The 21,777-nt window shown below is 40.2% G+C and overlaps 1 protein-coding gene across 3 annotated transcripts in view; it reads right to left on the minus strand.

Moving 5' to 3' along the window:
* Positions 1-9,115: 9,115 nt before the first annotated feature.
* CC2D2B (coiled-coil and C2 domain containing 2B) overlaps positions 9,116-21,777 on the minus strand; it is a 98,946-nt gene continuing 86,284 nt past the window's right edge. For 2 of the 3 annotated variants that reach the window (XM_028098962.2, XM_088019932.1), the window contains 6 exons: positions 20,397-20,510; positions 18,345-18,479; positions 17,825-17,947; positions 13,039-13,097; positions 11,180-11,357; positions 9,116-9,304 (listed from right to left, as the gene is read on the minus strand). In XM_028098962.2, coding sequence (XP_027954763.2) covers positions 9,116-9,304; positions 11,180-11,357; positions 13,039-13,097; positions 17,825-17,947; positions 18,345-18,479; positions 20,397-20,510 — 798 coding nt within the window. Of the gene's footprint in view, positions 9,305-11,179; positions 11,358-13,038; positions 13,109-17,820; positions 17,948-18,344; positions 18,480-20,396; positions 20,511-21,777 lie in introns of all 3 variants that reach the window. The other variant, XM_088019933.1, reaches the window with a different exon arrangement.

Raw genomic sequence — 21,777 nt, forward strand, 5'->3', positions numbered from 1 at the left:
TTAAAAAAAAATGAATCATTGAAACTCCCCCCTTTTACTTAGAATTCTTTGTCCCAAAAGAGGCATGATAAAGAGCTACTATGAAGTGATGAATGTATGTTACATAAATCAGTTTTATTATCACAATGACATCTTGATATATTTGAAGAACAGCTGCAGATATGTATGTGAGACAATGTTAAGCCCAGGAGAGCAGGGCTACAGGAACTAATGGCAAGACAAGGAAAATTCAGAAGCAGAGCTAGGCAGAACCCAGCCTAACCCAGCGTTGTCCAGGGAGAGGCTGCCCAGGCCTATCTCAATTGCAGGGTTTCCCTAGAGAGGAGAGGAACACATCCAGACCAAAACCTCCGTGCCCTTTATAATGGCGTTTAAATAGTACCTACCTCCTTAGGTTCTAATTTCATGTGCACTAAGCAACTTTATGACAATAATTTGGCATCCCAATAACTTAAATGTGCAGGGTCTAGTTAAGAACCCTTTCAGAAAAATAGGTCACAGACTGTAATCATCAGTATAATAAGTAGGTTGTCTCTCATGGTTTACTTTGAAGATGTTATTTACTGGGAGATATTTGTTCACAAAGAATTCTCAGATTTTCTGGATTTGCCTATGATGAAAGGACCTTAATGTTCATTCATTTTATAAATTTGTGTGTGGGTATATATACACTTCATATATATATGAATTTGCCCTAGTATGTCTTAGATTATAAATCCCTAAAGTGTAAAACTCAGGTTTATTATGATTTCCTCATTAATTCCTTTCGGGCAAGCTGGACACAATTAGGTATTTACTTAATTCCTTAATGAAGTCTGGTTTCATAGAGTTTATATTCTAATGGGGAGAGAGAAACAGAATAAGTCAGCAACAACAAAAAGTCACATGGTGACAAGTGCTGTGAAGAAAAATAAACAGAAATAGAGAATAGAAAAGTGACAGTGAGCAGACATTGTTTCACCATAAAGTGAGGTGTGCAAAGGCCTGAGGGAAGTGAGGAAGCATGCAGATATCTGGTGGCTGAGTGTTGCAGGCAGAGGGAACAGCAAATTCAATGACCCTAAGGAGAAGGCATGTTTGGAATGAACATGGAGGTCAGTGTCTGCCTGGAGTGAAGACATTAGGAAGCACTTGGAGGTCTTGGAATCAGCAGCTGGCAAAGGTATGAAAGGACGGAAGTAAAAAAAAGAACTTTAAAACAATGAGCAGAGTAGAGAACTCGCAAAGGGTCCATTGTGCCTGCTGCATAAAGCACAAAATGGATTAGGCAAAAGATGAGGGCAGGACCAGATTCTCTGGAAAGCTTTTTAAAACTCATGAACTTTAGGCAGTGAAAAGCAACTGATGTTAAATTGTTTAAATTTTTTTTTTTTAATGAATGCATGCAAAAGGTAATACATTCAAACCGAAAACTGTATACTGTGACTGGCAAATCTACCTCTCTCCTCGAATCTCAGTTCTTCCTATAGGCAACATTAATACCATTTTCTTTTGTACCCTTCTAGGGATATCCAGGTACTTAAAACCATGCATATGCATAATGCATGCCTCATTTTGTGCACAAATAATCACACTTTACACTCTCTGTTGTGTACCTAGTTTTGTCATACCATATATTCTGGTGAACATTCAATAATAGAACATCCAGGATTCCTTTCAATGGCTACATTGTATTCCACTGGATGCAAAGGACTAGAAGCCAGAAGCCCTGAGCTCTGGTTCTCAGTTCTTGATTTATTGCTTCCAGTTAAGAGTACTGGTATTTTATCTCCTCTGAGACTCAGGTTCCTATCTATAAAGTGAACTAGATGATGGCTGAGATTGCTTCTGACTTCAACATTTTAGGTTCTTTGCTCTTGCCACACACATGACAAAGGCTTCTGTGGGGAAAGAGACCCGACACTAGCCATAAAGCTCTGATCGTTATCCAGTTTTAAAGGCTTTAAATTTAAAGTGTATCCTGGCAATTCATGTCTGTACACCCATTAAAAGTCAAATATTTCTAAAAGGCATATAATGGAAAGCAACCATTCCTTGTTCCACTCCCTCCTCACTCCCAATTCCTATTCCAAAAGGTAACCACTTTGATCTCTTTTAGCTATTTCTTATGGTGTTTGCTATCATCTTTCAAACTGTCATGTTTATATTAGGATTTCAATTTGTCATTTTTAGATATATTTACATATTGTCCTGGTAAATAAAGATTTAGATGCCATACGTTACCTTTCACACACACATTTCCCCCTTCCTCCATCTCCCCAGTATATAATTTTAAGATATTTTTGATTACATCCACTTTCAGTTGCTTTCATTGTTATGACTACACAAACATGTTCACTGTTGAGCCACATGGTGTCCTATAATTATACTTTCCTTTTCGTTTTCCTGGACTTTTTTTCCTTAGCTTTCTTCAAGCCTGTATCTTAAGTTTTCTACATTCTCCAATAGCTCTGCAAAATGTCTCCATTCAGCTTTCAAAATAGTCAAACCTTCAGATAATTTATTGCTTTTATCTTTCTGCTCTTGATTTATCCTCCTGGACCCACCTACCCTGACACTCCAGCTCCAATATTGATGGCGTCTCTCTAGAGCTCTATCTAGCTGCCTATCCTGGGATAGATTCCTGTTCCCAGGATCCGATGTCATTCTTTCCCTGAGTTTACAGAGCCCAGTAGCTTTCTGAGAAAGAGTACCTGGGAGGCAAATCTTTGAGACCCAGTATATCTGAAAATATCCTTAATCTCCCCCTCATTCTTGGTTGTTTCCCTAGATATGAAATTCTAACCTGGAAACCACTTCCCCTCATAATTTTGCATTTATGCTCTAATTAATGCCTTCTAGCCCTCTCATTTTCTGCCAAGAGAATAGGGAGATGGTGTAAGACTGGCTGATAATGTTTTGGAGGCTACACTGAAAAGCAGCCTAGAAGACTGTCCTCACTATAAACAGACTTTCACATGATTTCTCTGTTCTCAGTAGAACCCCTTTCTCCTTCCCACAGTTCAACCTCTTTAGAATATAAGCTTTCAGACTTCTAGTGTTGGTAAGTAGAGTTGCCTGGCTACAAAGGATGAGGAGGGAGATCTTACAGTTTAGTCATTCCTTTTAAAGACTTTTAACCAATCATCCTATTTTTAATTCACCTAGTATCTCTACCCCTGCCTCCATCCTTAAAGTGTCACAGGTCCTGGGGTATCTGGGTGTCTCAGTCTGTTAAGTGTCTAATTTTGTTCCGGTCATAATCTCAGGGTCCATGGATTGAGCCTCGTGTCAGGCTCCCCCTCAGTGGGGAGTCTGCTTCTCCCTCTACCCCTCCCTCCGCTTGGGCTCCCTCAAATAAATAAAATCTTTAAAAGAAAGATGTTGCAGGTCCTGAGTTTTTGGAGGTTCTTGTTGACTTTGAAAAGTCCCAACACCCCTGAATCTATAGCCACTTTATTTTCAACTTTCTCTGCTCTGGTAACTTGGTTAATCATGGGTCTATCTACTTTCTAGTTTCTAAATTTTTATTCACTCTTGTGGTCCACTTGTGAGGGAGTAGAATAAATTCTGTGTTCAATCTGCTATATTTAACTTGAAGTTGAATTATTTCCAGTAAAAGTCTTACATTTCATTCTTGACCTTTTTTGATATTTCAGAAGTATGTTTCATAACTACAGCTCTGTTGATTCTACCTCCAAAATATATCTTGAATTGGTCTACTACTATGTTAGGTTTCCCAAGACTGCCATAACAAACTACCAGAAATTGAGTGGCTCAAAACAACAGAGATTCATTCTCTCACTGTTCTGGAAGCTAGAAGTCTGAAATAAGGTTGTCAGCAGGCTCCTCTGAAAGCTCTAAGGAAGGATCCTTCCTTGCCTCTTCCTAGCTTGCGGTGGCTCCTGGTAAATCCTTGGTGCTCCATGGCTTGTAACTACATCATTCCAGTCTCTGCCTTCCTCTTCGGGACCTCCTCCTCTGGTGTCTGTGTCCTCTCTCCTTCTTGGAAGGATAGTAATCATTGGATTTAGGGCCCACCCTAATCCAGGATGACCTCATCTTAATTATTTCTTTCTACGTTTATATATATAAAGGAGGAAAGGTAAAGAAATCTATAAGGTGGTGACAGTTCTACAATCTACTTAAAGTGGTAGATTTTAAGTAGACTGTGAAAAATTAAGTATGTATAGTACAATCCCCAGAGAACTCTTTAAAAATATACAAAAATATATACGAAAAAATATATACATTAAAATGAAATACTAAGAAATGCTCAAATAATCTAATAAAGTAGGAAAGAAAAACAATGGAACAAAAACAGAGAGGAAAAATGGAATACAAATAATAAAATGGTAGACCTAAGTCCAAACATAAATAATGACCTTAAGTCATGCCAATGACTAAATATGCCAATTAAAAAAGAGATTGTCAGAAGGTTTTTAAAAAAATAACCCAACTATATGCTATTTATAAAAAACTCACTTCAAATAAAATTATATAGGTACATTAAAAATAAAAAGATGAAAAAATATATATACCAAGTAAACACGAATCCAAAGAGAGCTGAGTAGTAGACAAACATCAGACAAAATAGACTTCAGAGCAAAGAAAATTAATAAGGACAAAGAGGAACATTGCATAATGATAAAAGGGTTAAATAACCAAGAAGACATAAATCCTAAATGTATGTGCAGTTAACAACAGAGCTTCAAAATACATGAAGCAAAACCTGACAGGACTCAAAGAAATAACAGACAAACCCATAATTACAGTTGTCAACTTAAGTACACTTCTCTCAGTAACTGACAGAACTAGTAGACAGAAAACAGCAAGGGCATAGGAAAACTAAACAGCACTTTGACCAACTGGATCAAAAGATATTATCAATAGGAGAATGATTGAATAAACCCTAACATCTTCACAACCAAGGCCACCACATACTACACAACTCCATGGGTCCTTGCACATAAATTATGAGTTGTGTGGTGCATGAACGGCTTAAGTGTCTGTAGTGGTTCTGCCCACACTTTAGAATACTATGGATCCTTTAAGAAATAAGAATTAGTTCACTTGGAGGTACTTCTACGATTTTCGAAGGAGAAAAACAACATACAGAAAAGCATACGTGATATGGTCCCATTTTTATAAAGCAAACAGGAACATACACACACGTATGTGCATATGTATATTTGAGAATGACGGTAAGTGGAAGGATGCATACTTGGTTGGCAAGCAGGTGAGTGAGGTGAATAATACAGATGGAGGAGGGGACAGAACAGTGGGATAGGGACCCAAACCAAAAAAAAAGAAAGAAAAAGAAAAAATTAGCTGCACTTAAAAAATATGATCACATTTATGCACTTAACGCAAAATAATGGGTATCTGTAGAAGTAATTTTTATAGTCTTAAATATGAAAAATATTTCACTGTTACTTAACACCTTCCAATGATTTGTTATTGTATAAAATCTGAATTCCTTACCATGACTGATGTGATCTGATCTTTGTCTACCTCTCCAACTTTATGTGCCTCTACTGTCCCCTCCTTGTGTCTCTTTCTGGACTCAAGCCCTTTGCAATTGCAGTTTTCTCTGCCTGCTAGGCTTTTGCTGTAGGTTTGCACTACCGGCTTCCCCTCATCTGTGGAAGCCACAGGTGCCTACCCAATAAGCCACCCTCACCTTCTTCCTTACCAATAGAGCACTGATTTTATTGGGACAGCAAAACCTCATTTACAATACTTGACCTCCCAGCTTGCCCTGTAGCTAGGAGTGATACAATTCTGGTCGATGGCAGCTAAGTGGAAGTTACTAGGCATGGCCTCCTGGGAAGCTTTTTAAAAGAGCTGCACCAGCTGCGTCCTTTACTTCCCCCTTCTCTTTCTGCATTTTCTTGCCATGGAAACGGTTATGTGAGGCTAAAGCAAAGGTTCTCAAGGTGTGGTCCACAGATCAGCAGTCCAGGCATCACGTGGGAGCTCGTTATAAATGCAAATCACTGGGCCCCGCCCCAGACCCACTGAATCAGAAACTCTGAGTGTAGGGCCCAGCAATCTGTGTCAACTGCTCTTCAGGTGAGTCTTAAGCATGCTGAAGTTTGAGAACCACTGAGCTAGTGGACAGAAGCCTCCCTAGAGATGCCTCCTTAGACGATGGATGAAGACTAGTACACCTATGACATCACAGATCCACTGCATCAGACTTGGACTGCCTCCTCTAAACTTGGCGGTTATGTGAAAAAGTAACCCCTTTTGGTTAAGCCACTATGATTAGGTTTCTGTTTCATGCAACTGAATGCAATTCTAGTTGATAAATCATCTTCTAAACCTCGGCTCTAACATTGTCTCTTTAGAGACAACTTCCTTAACTACTCTGCTTATACCCTCTATCCCCACCAGAGTCCTTCTCTATCATGCCATCCTGTTTATTTTCTTTATAGCACTCAGTACATAGTGAAATGATCTCAGTTATTGTTTATTTGCTTATGGTCCATTTCCCCTGAGGAATGTAAGCTTCACAGGGGCAGGACCTTTGTCTTTTCACTGCTGTACTCTAGCACATACTGACGTGTCTTGTACATAATGGGTTATTATTTGTGGAATGATTTAAAGAACTTTAAAATTAGATGTCACATTTAAAATCATGTATTTTTAAGTTAAAAATAAAACTACCCTACAATTCAGCAATCACACTACTGGGTTTTTACCCAAAAAATACAAAAATACTAATTCAAAGGGATACATGCACCCCTATGTTTATAGCAGCATTATTTACAATAGCCAAGATATGGAAGCAGCTTGATGAATGGATAAGGAAGATGTAGTATATATATATATGTGTATGTGTGTGTCTGTGTCTGTGTATATATATATATATATATATATATATATATAGTGGAATATTTATTATACAGCCATAAAAAAAGAATGAAATCTTGTCATTTGCAACAACATGGATGGAGCTAGTGTAATGCCAAGTGAAATAAGTCAGAGAAAGACAAATACCATATGATTTCATTCATATGTAGAATTTAAGGAAAAAAACAAATTAACAAAGGGGAGGGAGGGAGAGAGAGAGAGAGAAGCCAAGAAATAGACTCTTAACTATAGAGAACAAACTGATGGTTAGCAGAGGGCAGGTGAGTGAGGGGATGGGTTAAATAGGTGATGGGGATTAAGGAGGGTATTCTCATGAGCACAGGGTGATGGATGGAATTGCTGAATCACTATATTGTACACCTGAAACTAACAATATAACACTGTATGTTAACTAATTGGAATTAAAAACTTAAGAATAAAATCATGTATTTTTAAAGTAGACAAATAAAAAAATGGTTCATTACAGTTTCAAAATTTTAAGGAAAAAATTTTATTTGAGAAATCCATACACCTGTAAAAAAAAATGCATATGATACAGAAGGGTCCTCTATGCTTGCCCAAGAACACTTTCTCCCTTACTCATGAGTGGCCTATCAATTCCAAAACCATAAACAACTAGCAAAATAGTAATGTAAATATTGAAGGTGCCACAGAAATGAACTGCATGAGTTCAGTATTTTTTTGGTAACCTTGTCTTTCCATTGACATCATTTTGTGCTACCCCAATCAATGTGGGAGACTTGTTAATAACAAAACTTCATACAGCATTTAAACACAAACATTCAAATAAGAACAAAAATTCTAATTAATCTTCATATGTGTGCCAGAGAACACACACGATTAGGTTTTAACCTTGGAGAGAAAGCATTCTCTTCACCCACATCCCTACTATTTTACTCTCCTAGTAATCTCAAGTTTGGTCCAAGACAAACATCACTGAAAATAAATGAGGTCTTCTCTGGCATCAGCCCATGAAGGCGCATTGCAGGAGAGAATTCAGATTGAGGATTCCCCAGAGATGAACCTGGGGTCTCTACTTGTGAGAGTGACCCAAGAAGATCCTGCACTCCTGCACTGGGAGAGGTCAATTTTCTTTCTCCTGTTTTTACCTCCTATAAAAGTGCTCTCATCAACCTTTGGAAATCTATATCCTTTGGTTTTTCTAAAATAAGTTGTTCTGTAACATTTAAGTAAAGTGTATATTTTTTTCTGTGAAGCACAGAATAATTAAAGAGAAGAAAGTATAGCGTTTCTGACTCAGGTCCCTGTCCACTCTCTCTCTCAAGGCTCCTAGGATCTAGATGGGCCTCCTTGGCGGCCCCTCCACGGGGAAAGGAAAGCAGCAGAAAAGTGCCAGAGGCAGGATGGCAGGCTGTTCACTAAGGGAAAAAGGAGCCTTGAGATTTGGTAAGACCATTTTTCCCTTTCTCACAGAATCAGGAAAGCATATCAAACAGAGCTTCTTGGGAGACCCTTCCAAATAGTTGGAGCTGGAAGAACTTCAGGTCAGTAGCATCCCAAGTGAAAACTTTTAGGAAGCCCCCAGAAGCTGGCCTCAGCCCTCAGCCCAACATGGCAGATTTTCCTTTGACTTCACTAGCGCAATAATCTTTTATCTTATGAGAGGCTATGACCTCATGTTCGTACTGGAATACCTTCCACCTGGAATGGCATCAGAACCAGCATCAAACGTGCCAAGCTCACATTGGTAATGACAACATTCTGTAAGGCAGGGTTCTCATTCTGTAAGGCAGGGTTCTCACTCTTAACAGGTCATCAGAATGATCTGGGGGTCTTGTTTACAATAACATAGGTTCTGGAGCTTCACTCCCAGAGGTTCCGATTCAGTAGGTCTTAGGCGGGATGTAGGAGTCTGCATTTTCAACAAGCCTCCCCAGGTGATGTGACGGAGGTGGTGTGGAGGCCTACAGCCTGAGTAATACTGGCTTCAGAGGGAGGGGCCAGAATCACTTCTTTCCCATAATAAGACCTACTGTAGACAGTGACCCAAGGCCACCAGACTACCCAAAGTGTTCTCCTTGAAGAGGTCTCCAGTGGGGAGGTCATTTACACTCATTCTCAAAGGCTCAGGGAGTGAGTCTCCGTTGTGCCCAACTCGATAAAAGAACCAAAACTTGGGTTCATACTTGGCTGGACTTGAGGATAAGTAGCAAAGTCCTAAAGTACCAGAAAAGTCTTGATTGTTCTGGGCAAGGGGCCCATAGCACTTTTTTTTTTCCTTTTCCCTTCTTCCTTTTCACTGATGTCGAGCTAAGGAAGCCAAATAGACCCACACAGACAATACGTTGTTTGGGTATGGGTGAATGTATACAGCCAGAGCAAATTCTGTCTGGGGAAATTCAGAAGAATGAATTCCAGTTTGATACACAGCATCAATAATTGACTGTAAATCAGTGTAAGGCATCTGGATAGGAAATCCTGTGACCTAGACAAAAGACAGAATGACGCGTAAACCCATGCTATAATTATGTAGGTAATCAGGAATCACTGTATGCAAAAATATTACAAAAGCCTCAAAAAATGATAGTCATAAAATAATAAGTTATTTTATAGGTGCTTATGATATCCTAGGAACAGGACTAAATGCTTCACATACATATTTAATCCTCAAACAACTTTATGAAGTAGGTTCTACTATAATCCCCACTTTCTAGAGAGAGAGAGGAGCAGAGCCAGAGCTGAAACCAGAGCCTGCACACTCAACACTCCACATACTTGCACCCTTTCTAGAATAGCAACCTGCCAATGAAAAAATTACCTGGTCCTACAAATGAGGTATTGAAGTAAGCATTATGGGAGAATTTATTTAACACTGATTCAGTTCATATTTCTTAAGTGACCACCATGTGACGGGATTAAAGGATTATAGTACATGGTCCTATGTAAAATCATCTATTTAATAATACACAGACAACAATCATACACCTCTTTCAAGCCTTAGATTACTTACTTCAGAAGGCTTTTCTTGATCCTTAAATCTGTTCATGTGTCCTTCCCATGTGGTTGCAATAGGTTGCTATCCTTTCCTATGTTACTTAATAAAATATATTGCAATTATATGTTTTCTGGTCTGTTTCATTAGCCTATAGTCTCTGTGAATGCACTAGATTGTATCTGCCTTGTTTATGGTCATAACCCCAGTGCCTAACACAATGCCTGGCACATAAAATACAAATAATAATTAACATTTGCTAAACACTTGCTGAGTGCTGGGTGCTGTGGTTAATCCTCACCATAACCACAAACCAGATAACCATTTTTATCCCTGTTTATCTCGCCCAGTAGGGTGGAAAGTACAGAGAAGTTAGGTTACTTGGTCAAAGCTAGTGAGTGATTGAACCAGGGTTTGAATCCAAGCCACAGGATTCAGCTCAGGTTTATGATTGTGCGTTATTAAATAGATAATTTTACAAAGAAATTCTAAGCTTTAAACCTTGGCTTATATTGCTTTGCCTATCTGTTTACCCCTAATTCTGTTTTTTTTTAATGCAAAAGAGCTTCCTCCCTATTCATGAATAAACAGCACCTGCAGCTCCTCCCACCTGACAGCCTAAGTACTGAACTCTCAACAGATTCTTTCTTTTCTTCTCTCATAGGGTTTCCCTAGGAGATATCTCCTAGTCTGTGGGATAGTAGGGGGAAAGAATCTCACTTTTGGGAGGCTGGGGCTTTGAAAAACCCACCGGACCAGTTCATAGGGAAGAGTCAGTGAGAGGATATCCAGAGCTGGGGGTAGGTAGAGGAAAAGAAGGAGGGCCCTAGCAATATACCAAATGCCGGTGTTTGGTTATGAACTTGTTGAGTTTGAGATGCCTTTTAACCATCCAGGATGATGTCAAATGTGTTGGTAAATATATAAGAGAGGAGGTCAGGAGAGAAGTCCAGGCTGGGTACATACATTTGGAGTATTTTGCATATAAAAGATATTAAAGCTTGCCTGGAGTCCTCTTGCCCAGAACCAAGGACAGGGAATCTATTCTATTACTACCACCAAGGGATCATTTTTCAATTTCTCAGTTGCAGGTGATTTCCTTTTGGTCATCTCTTTCCAGAGGTTGTGGTTTATATAACATACAATATATGACTGATTCCAAGAAAATGTCAAGCAGTGTGGTCATGGTAATAGCTGTTCAGTATATCTGAAATTTCTTAGTCTATAAATAAATGTATTTTAATGTCATATCATCTATCATCCAGGATCAAGATAAAAGCATTTCAGGGATATTTAAGGCTACTATTACCTAGTAATGAACAAAATAGATAAAACAAATGTTATTAATGCACTAAATCATATACACACCCAATAAAATTGTAGTAGTCTTTCAAATTCACTCTCTTCTTCAGATGAAACAAAGCTTCCAGTGCCAAGTTCTAGTTTAGGAAGGATTTTTCGCAAAATATAAGTGCATTGTCGATTCCAACGTGTCGGCTGTTTAGGTCGCCATTCCATCATTTTACATTTCAGAGTCCTTTCAATCCTAACGGAAGAATGCAAAGATTAGTTTATGACAAATTACAATTTGTTTAATAAATGTGTAAGAGTTGTGGCACTTTGCTCAAGTATGAGAATATTTTTTTTTATTTAGGATGAACCAGACCTCTATGGCTAAGGTTATCTGCCATCATTCACATTATTAAGTTGGGGAGAAGCAGCTCTTGCTTGGCTTGGGAAAGCAAGAAGCTTCCTGAGGTAGCCAACAATGAGATCTCAGGGGCACAGCTCTTTTCCAGTTACCTGTGTGTAGGCAGCTGCCTATTGGGTGTGATGTGACAACCATCTACTGTCTGGTCACTGGACTGACATCCCCATTCTCCAGGACCCTCCCCTGCCATAAAACATTGTTTCCAAGAAACTGCATTTACCAAAATTCAGATATCTGGTCTGGGTGATGTTAGCAGGGATGGATTTATTAGATCAGTTAATTCAGCAGGCAGAGTTGGAAGGAAATAGGCACAGACTGATAAGTATGACGATCAGGTTCCCCTACTAGAATGTACCCTCCGTAAGAGCAGGGATTTGTGCCTGTATATTCAGCCCCTAGAGCAGTGCCTGCTGGTAGACTATTCCAGGGACAGTGCAGGTTGGATTGATGGGGCCCCCTTGGGAAGCCTCATCTCTGCACAGAATCAGTGTGTGCTCTAAAAAAAAGCCACTGGGAGTCTCCTCTTGGCTGTCTGTGGTGTAACCAAGCAGTTTGGAGTTTGCTGTCTCAGTAGTGGCTAAGCATCAGAATCGCTAATAGGGCTTTATCAACGTATTTTACCTCCAGATACTGATTCAACAGGCCTGGTCTGGGACCCTGACATCTGTATTTTTAAATAGTTCTAGAATTGATTCTGATAAAAAACCAGAAGCTGGGAATCATTTCTCTACCCCATTTCTTCCTTTTTTTTTTGTTAAGAATTGAGGAAAAAGGAAGGGAATACGAGGTGGGAGTTGTGTGCTAGTGAGAGAAGAGAGTAGCAAAATTATTTTTGTCATGCTTTGTTTTGATCGGTTGGTAGCAGCTTATGGGGCCGCCTACTATGTCAGAATGAGTCACTGAAGGCAGTAAGATCTAGAAGCTTCTGACACATCTGGAGTAGGAGTAAGGCCTGCTGCAAAGTTTGTGACTTTGACAAATTTGTTCAGCTTGACTGAATAACTCCTTAGGGCACGTGTGTGTGTGTGTGTGTGTGTGTGTGTGTGTGTGTGTGTGTGTAAGGGAAGGGGGGAGTGCTAGCGGTGGGTGTGGGACAGTATTGATGTTACCACCCAACTTGGATGTTTTTTCCATACTCCAAGTGGTGGGCCATTTACCTTCATAACCTTTCAGGAAGTATTAGCTACCACATTATTATTATTACTCTAACGTCAACAGGTGTCTGTGTTGAGAACTTCCCAACAGCAGCCTCACAATGTTTCCAGAGGCAACCATTTTTTTACTTTGATGGTCTTTTTAAGGAGTGTTCTGGAATGGCAGAGGGGCTGCTTTTCGATGCACAGACCAAAAGACAGCTGACTCAGTGGAAGAGACTATTATAAACTCCATTTCCTGCTTCTATTGAGGAATCGAAGAGGTGTTTTGAGAGACTGGGTTAGAGGGCTGAAAGGTGGAAGGAGGACTGAAAGACTCGGGAGAAAACGTAGTAATTGTAAGATACAAATAAAGGTGATACCTGTTCTTTAGATCTTCTATCATGCTTTTATTAGTCTCACAATAAATAATTTCTTCAGGCTGAAATGTACAGACAATTGAAAGTCAAAAAAGATTCTAGGGAGACAACCTTTACATTGCGGTCACCCCTGGAGTGCGAACTATAACAAGGGGAACCCAAACCCCTTTCATGTGGCGAAATCACTCCACTACAGAGGCACAAAGGTAAAACACAGATCACAGTGCTTCCTTTGATTTTAGTACTACTTTACCAGAGCACAGGATGAGGAATTAGGGTATTTTTCCTAGATGAGATGGAGCTGCTGCCCACATTCATTCATTCAAACAAGCATTTGCCATATTTATCGAAGAGACCAGATAGCCTTTGGCAAGCTGCTTTAGTCTCTTCCACTGATTAACTGGGGTCTTAAAGTAACTTAACCTGAGTCTCAGTTACCACATCTTTAAAAGAGGGACAATAATAGTACTGACTTCCCTAGGGTCTTGTGAAGATTTTGAAATAAAGTAATACACGCAGAGCCTGGCACATATTGTTCAATAAAATCAGGTATTATTGTTATTACTACTCCTTTAACATGGTTTATCATCTTCCTTCTTTGAGTATCCTTTTCTTTCAGCTTGCAGGAGCTGGGTCTTTTTATTTGCGTGCGTGCGTGCGTGCGTATGTGTGTGTGTGTGTGGTCCATTTCAATTTCCCCTGTCTCCAAGCCATTGTAAAAACAGCAGAGAGCAATGCTCTACCACGTTCCCCATATTCCCTTCCCTGCCCTGTGGGATTTGCTGAGAGGAGAGAGGACTCCTTAAGTCTACCACCCAAACCAGCCCTCCCCGCCCTATCTCGCAGGGCTCACGGGGACAAGAAGGAGGGGCTGGGTTTAGACATTCTTACTTTGGGCATTCCTGAACTGAGAAACAGAAAGCTGTAGAGACAGGGACACGAGTGGAGGGAGGGTTGTACAAAAAGACGGCAACAGTTCTTAGACCTCTAGGTGCTAGAATATCTCAGGAGTGATCCAGAAGATTCAGTCTGTCACGTGGTGATCTAAGCCAGTGGTTCTTGAAGTGTGCCCCCCACCCCCACCCCAGACCAGCAACCTCACACCTGGGAACCTGTTAGAGATACAACTTCTCAGTCCCCACATGGGACCCACTGAATCAGAAACTCCGAAGGCAAGGCTGAGCACTCCATGTTTCAGCAAGCCCTCCAGGGTTCTGGGGCCTGCCGTGGACAGATGTGATGACAGGCCCAGGCACAGGGAGCTTCCCCACAACAGATGCTGGCAGGAGACGGGAGGCACTGCAGAAAGGGAACCATGAACTCCAGCGTCATGTTGCAGGGCCACCAGCTCTCCCAGACAGGACAGGTAAGCCGAATGCCTTTATTGCTGCCACCAACCACTGTGCAACCCTCCAACACCTCCACTCCCTCCCCCACACCCTCTCTCCAGCAGGTAACTCTTGTGGATTCCTGAGGCCACCTTCAGGCCCGAAAAAGAGGCCTGGGTTATGTTAACTCGGTACAAATACCTCATAAAGGTATTTGTCCACTTTCCTTTTTTGGCAAAGTCCCCTTTCTTTCCGGGAATTCCTATCTTTATAAAACTTCAAGAGGATTTCCCTGTTAACTTCATCTCTGCATACCCACATACTCACCTTAGACGCTTAAATTTGTGCCTGCGATCACGATACAGAAGTGTTCACTACAGATAGCAGTTTATTTTGGGATGTGTGTGGCAAGACAGAAGATTGAGGGCCATTAACCCACAGGAAAGAAATCAGTAGAGATACAAGCCAAACGCAATTCTGAGTTTTATATTTATAGATTCAACTTGGCAAAAGGTTTTGTTTCCACGCTCAGGCGAGTGGCTTTTAGAAACTACAGCTGTGATCATGGCAGCCTTGCCTTAGTGCTGTTGGCTTCTGACTGCCCTGAGACACAGGGCCACATCCTTAGCAGGACTCTGCTCACCCCTGAGCTTGTCTTGCTCACTCTCTGGCACGGCCAAGCTGCCCTTCAGCTGCTCCCCAGATCCCTCCATGCCCCGCACGTCTGCTGTACCCTCGCTCTGCTGCGTGGTTGTCCACCCTGAGTTTCCCCTCAGCCGGCTCCTGCTCACGTTCCTCCCTTTGCCCCTCATCCCGTTTTCCCAGGAAGCCCATAAACTGTCCTTTCCCTCAGGTCCTCCAGCTGCGTGCTCCCAAAGCACACTCATTTCTTCTGTAATCACATTTACCACTCTGTCCTGCAAGGGCTTCCTTCTCTTTGCTCCTTGAGAACACAAGCCTCCGGACTACTGAGACATGTCTTTCCTTGTGGAACCGATGCCTGACATGGCACTGGCTCAGCAGGCATGTGAGACGCATTCACTAAACGCCTAACAGACTGATTAATAGTACACATAAACCTCATCTCTAAATGTACCGTTCTCCTCCCTAGGAGGCAGCAATCCATCAGTCACAACTTTGGGAGGGCAAGAGCAAGGCATGGCCTGTGGATGCTGAAAGTGCTTGCTCAAGAGAGATAAGCGCATTTCCCCTTCTTTAAAATGACTTTACAAACAGGAAATATAAAAATATATATATATGCTTGCAATATGTGGAGAATGTTTAGAAGGACGCACAAGTTACTACTAAGAGTGGTTATTTCTTAGTGAGGAAAAATGTTGAAGGCGAGGGACATTCTTTATACAGTTTAGTACTGTTTGATCCCTTCCCTGCAACCGCCATGCATTCTTTTTGATATTGTCAAATGCCTCAAATACACAGACAAGCATTGAGAATAATGTAATGAACATCCACTCAACATACCTACCACTTAGCTATATCTAATATCTGCATTCTTCTGTATTTGTTTTAGATTTTTTAAAAAGAAGTAAAACATTACAGACGGACTTGAAGTACTTTGTATGTTGCTCCCTGATCTCATTCTGTTTTTTGTCTCCAAAGGTAGCCTTTAACCTAAATTTGGTGTTTATCATTCCTATGAATGCTTTTACATTATCACTATGTGTCTATATATATATAAACAACACATAGTTTTCAAACTTTTATTATACAAGTGGTTTTGTACTCTATGTGTCATTTCACATATTCTTTGTTTTGCTTAACATTACTTTTTTAATATTCATTCATGTTGATGTTCATGGCTCTAGATCAGTCGTTCTCAACCTCGGCGGCACGCTGGAATCACCCGGGGAGCTTTAAATAATAATACAGGTGTGCAAGTTCCACCCTCAGAGATTCTGATGTAATTGATACACAGTCCAAGTTGAGAACTAGTGTAAATTGTTTCTTTTTTTTTTACTACTATATAGAAGATTTCATAGTATGAGTACTTCATAACTCATGTATTCTTTTTCTGGTGGATGAATTGTTTCTTTCTTTCCTTTTTTTAAAAAATATTTTATTTATTTATTTGACATAGAGACAAAACGAGAGAGGGAACACAAGCAGGGGGAGTGGGAGAGGGAGAAGCAGGCTTCCCGCTGAGCAGGGAGCCCGATGCGGGGCCTGATCCCAGGACCCTGGGATCATAACCTGAGCTGAAGGCAGACGCTTAATGACTGAGCCACCCAGGTGCCCCCTTTTTTTTTTTAATCTATTTTTGCTATTTCAAGCAATTCTATAATGAACATTATTGTACTTGTCTCCCTGTGCTTGCTCCTTTATGGTATATACTTAGAAGTTGAATTGGTGATCAAAGATTGAGCATCTTCAGTTTTATCAGATATCATCATAATGCATTCCAAAGTATTTATAGCAATTTACCTTCCCACCATTTCTCTGCTTCTTTGCCAACACTTGGTATGATCACACTTACAATTTCTTTTGTCAATCTTATACATGTGAAGTAGTGTTTTATTGTTTGAAATTTTATTTCTCTGATTGTGAGATTGAGCATTCAAGTTCCTGCTTCTATGAACTGTTTTCTGCCTGTTTTTCTACTTTATTTTTTCTCTCACTTTCTCTGAGCTCGTAGCTCTTAGTTTATGGATTTTGCCGTTGCTTGCACCTGCCGTGCCTTGGCCCTCAATCCAGAAACAGCCACTGAAGTGAAATTTGGGGTGCTCTCACAAAGTGACACTAGTCCATTGCAGATCCACAGGCTGAGCCATCTGTGGTCATTAGGTTGTTCTTGACCTCAGGTGTGAGGTGCTTCCTCCTCCTGCCTCTTATGCCCCAGGCAGTGAGTCTGCAAGCGTTCCTTCTCCATCTTCTTTCAAGAGTAGTGAAGTAGGAAGCCCCATCACAACCCCTGACTCCAAAAAGTGGGACTGGCTCTGGTTCCCTGGATTTCATGAACCATTTTCAGACCTTGCTGCTGTCGCCTGTTCGGCCCTACTCACTGCTAGTATTTCTGTCCTGTTTCTATTCCATGAGACAATCATCATGGTTTGGAGCCCAGATAAGCCTTCTATTTTTCAATTTTTATATTTTACCATTGCCACGGATGTGGAACAGAAGAGCTAGGTCAAAGTAAACTTACCGCACCATCTTAACATTATATTTACAGTTTTAGAATAAATATTTAAAAATTTTTACTTTAAAATCTAAATTCACATTTAAGATGATACCTTCTTCTCAACTCTTCTTTTCTGCAAGCAGAGGAGTATGGTTAGACTAGCCCAAACTCAGGCTGGATGGCGAAGAAAACTAGATTTTATTAATATTGCCAGGTAAATCAACATGCAACCAGCTATATAAACATAACAAGAGATAGCATGACTGGCAAAGATTAGAACAAATGGGAACTTTCATACAGACACACCTGGAAAAATATAATTTACCTGTATGGTACGTGCTTTTGTCCCTTGGAAATTTTTTGGAAGCAACTGTTTCCAGAAACTTTCCTTTGAATAGTCAAAATGTACAGCCATTGGTGTATTGTTTTGTTGAATATTAAACCAGACCTATTAAAACATAAACATAAAATCAGTATAGGCACATGGGAGCACAAAGGCCCTACCTGGTTAGGATGGAGCAAAATTTTACAGTCCTACTACCAAATGAAGTGGGAGAAGCCAAAGGAGGTTCTGAGGTAGGAAGTAAAGCGATTCTAGGGGTATGTAAACATTAGACTGATTACTGGTGCTCAGTCTTGGAGGCGCTACAGAATCACCTGAGGAACTTTATGGATAAAAGATTTCCCTGGCTCTATATCCCAGGGATTCTAACTGAACATCTGTAGTCTCCTCGGAGTTTTCCACACAATTCTAATGTAGAGCGAAGGTAGAGGTCCACTGTTTGACTCTTCAGGCGATAACTCAAAATAAGATTCCGCACCCCCCACCCTCGCCATATACTTACATTTCCATCATCAAACAAACAGTCTACACTTTGTAAGGGACAAAATGGGTCAAACTGCTTATGACATTGCCCAGTTAATGGATTCCAAAGCAAATATTCATCAGTTTCTTGAGTTAATACATAAGCCACTTGTCCCTATATGAGGAAAAAGAGTTAAAGTCATGTTTGGTGGGTGGTTGATTTAACTCATTTTTGTATGTGGAAATTATAATGTAAGTATGTGGTATCTTTGATTTCTAAAAGTCTTTTTTAGGGTCTTCGAAGTCTTTTTGAAAAGCAAAAAAGCCAAAGCTCCAGAAATCCTCAGGCCCAGGCTAGCATGAAGATTCAAATAAGAGAAATTTTGAGCTGGTACTGCCATGTACAGCCCTGTAGGGTGTACCCCCGCAGCAGTAAAACATGTTGTTCTAGAAAAATCCGTATACTCTGACAACAGCTAGCACTGAAATGTTTTGAGGTAGGGATACTTTGGCCTAATTCACACAAAGGCACTACAGGGATTAGCCCTGCTTTGAGTGGAATATACTTGGGGACTGAAGGGAAACACCACGCAGAGTTAGGAAATGGACACTTGCCTAAGGCTCTGAAAAAGCCAAATGAAGTTAAAAAGCCATTAAGTTAATTTTGAGAACAAAATCTGAAGTTAGAGGCTAGAGAGAAAGTATATAGGAAACCATCTGAGGAATAAAAGTAGTCATTATGTTACTATTCTGTTCTGAACATACCTTTTTAAGTTCAAAGTTTTCTTAGAAAAGAATAACAATTTCAGGTAATAATAATAAAGACTATTGAACATTTATTGGGAATTTATGTGCACCAGGTATCGTGCTCAACATTCACACGAAATTTTTTCACTTGCATTCACTTCAAATTCTTTGAGATGGAGTGATCATTATGCCCATCTTCCAGATAGAGTCGGAGGTTGAGGGGCTTGTCTAGCATAACAGTAAATGGCATTAGTTCTGTTTAGGGAGAGGATAACTGAAGCTCAGAGAAGTAAACAAGCTAAGATCACACAGTTAGTAAACGGCATTGCTGGGTTTTAAACCCCTCTTTGACTGACTCCCAAACACAAATTCTTAACACTGGGCCGTGTAGCCTGGTCTCTCCAAGGCTCTTGTTCTTTATCACTGTGCTCATCTTCTTTACAACAAAGAGGAGGCCTCACCTTAACCACAGAGCTGAGGTGAAACACACAGCTGAGGTGCCACCCATGGTGTTGACTCACAGGCGCAAAAGCAAACGGTTGTTGAAATGTTGTCGACGGTTTACTGCCATCTAGTGGCACTTAAAACTACACAGGGGGATGGCAAGGGGGGAGATTAACCACTGGCTTTTAGCTTGCAAATGTGGCAAAAATAATAAGCCATGCCAAGGAAATATAGAGAAATAAGTGATCATAACACAAAGCCTAAAACCGGACTGGAAATCTTGACCCTTATCAAGATATTCATGGTAGAAATAGAAACAATCCAAAAGACGATAGCTTTCTGGAGGTATGAATGCAGGAGCATATTTAAGTTGTAAAAATTTCAGGCAGGTAAACACAAATTTCAGACCCACATCTTGTATGACTAAAAACTGAGGAAGGAAGAATAGGGAGAAGTATTTCTTAAGGATCTTTAACTCCATTATTAGAAAGTTATAAAGATGATGGTGGTTGATAGTTAACAACCACTACGACTACTGCTATGACTATTATTACATCACCACCACCACCACCACCATAACCACCATTTTGAGTATTTACTATGAACCAAGGTGCCGTTCTCAGTGTCACATATTCACTGTGTAATTTAATATCTTAGTAACCCCATGAAGTAGCACTATTATTAGGACAGCTTTACAAAGAAAAGTGAAGGAAAGCCTTTCTTTACATTGTGGTCATTTTGATGAGCCAACAGTATCCTCTTAACTAAATAACTGGTTGCACATGAAATTCCCGAATTAGCTTGTGAAAAGGCAGAAAACTGGGTTTGGTGTCTTTTAAACTTGCAGCTGAAGGCTGATTAGTTTTGTTTACACTATTTAAGTATTAACTCCAGCACTTACTTCCAACATTGAGGTCCCCAGGAGGACCAAAGCTTTCTTTCCAAAATACAGAAAGAAATTACAGAGTAGTATGGCATGCTCTTCCTTATTTCCAGTAGCCAAACTGATGCAGCGCTAAGGCAAAGCAAAAGCAAAAAGGCCAAAAGAAAACAGAAGAGAAAGTTGAGTAATATAAGCAGCCAACAGATTTAGAGCCTCTCTGTTCCCTCCAGGTTCAAAGCTCCGATACCTGTGCCTGAGAAAACACTGGGAAGAACACTAACTTGGAATATAGGGGTCACCCTTACTATGGGACAATTAATGTGGATACTGTGTAAGTGACCAAATAGTTCATCATCCAAAAATAGGATATTTCTGCTTAGGACAAATATTAAACTGCCCTTGGAAAACAGGGACAGACAGACTGATATTTTAAGAAACCTCATCTGATAGGAAATCACATAGAGTTTTTAGAGGAAAGGATCCTTTGGTCAATGGAGCTTCACTCTGTCCAATACCAATATAGTGCTCTCAACTCAAAGAGAGGAAGAAGATGGAGTTTAAGCCCAATCAGGAAGATGATTGAAACTTCTTCAACTGGAAGAGCGGGGTGGGGGGAGACTCAGGGGTACTAGTATATACCTGGTTATTTTTCAGATATTTTAGAGGCTCTTTCAATGTTCTGCGGGATCATAATACCCATGAACATATTCTGATTAGGTCAAAGAGTCTAAAGTTAATGACAACTCTTTGAGTTCTACTAGATTTGAATCACTGAATCACTAGAACCACATGCTTGTGTTTCCCTTCGCAGAAGAAGACAGGGTAGCTGACTAATTAAGTTAGCCCTGTGCCCCCTAAATCCGTTTCAGCTCAACTCTAGCCTCTAAAACATTCCAGATTAAGTGCCAGGACCATTGGTTCCAGATGGAAAGTGTCCCTCTCTTAGGCTCCTGTCATACTAGTAATTTTCAGTTAATAGTATTTATTGAATGCTTGCTAAATTTACATAAAAATATAAAAATAAATAATCAAGTCTACTTCATTCAGAGGTTAAACTTGGGATATATATGTACAGAGTGTGGGTGCAGGGTCAATATATAAGCAACTAAATATAATTTAGGGTGAAATGAAAAAACTGCTCTAATTAGGGTTGCCAGATTTGGGGGGAAAAGTAGATGACTAACTAAATCTGCACTTCAGATAAACAAATGTTTAGTATAAATATGTCTCAAATATTACATGGGGCTTGTATTCTAGTTGGCAACCAATCTAAAGAGAACTTTAATCCAAGTGCTAAGGAAGAGCATTGCTGTGTAAGCTCTTCATTCAGATGTGGGGAGGCTGCGCAAAGCTTCTGAGAAGTGGTGGTATTTGTCCTAGATGCAGCATCTGTCCAGCT

The sequence above is a fragment of the Eumetopias jubatus genome, unplaced genomic scaffold (assembly GCF_037043125.1).
Source record: "Eumetopias jubatus isolate StellerSeaLion01/CBP00866 unplaced genomic scaffold, mEumJub1_p1.0 scaffold_17, whole genome shotgun sequence".
Lineage (NCBI taxonomy): Eukaryota > Metazoa > Chordata > Mammalia > Carnivora > Otariidae > Eumetopias > Eumetopias jubatus.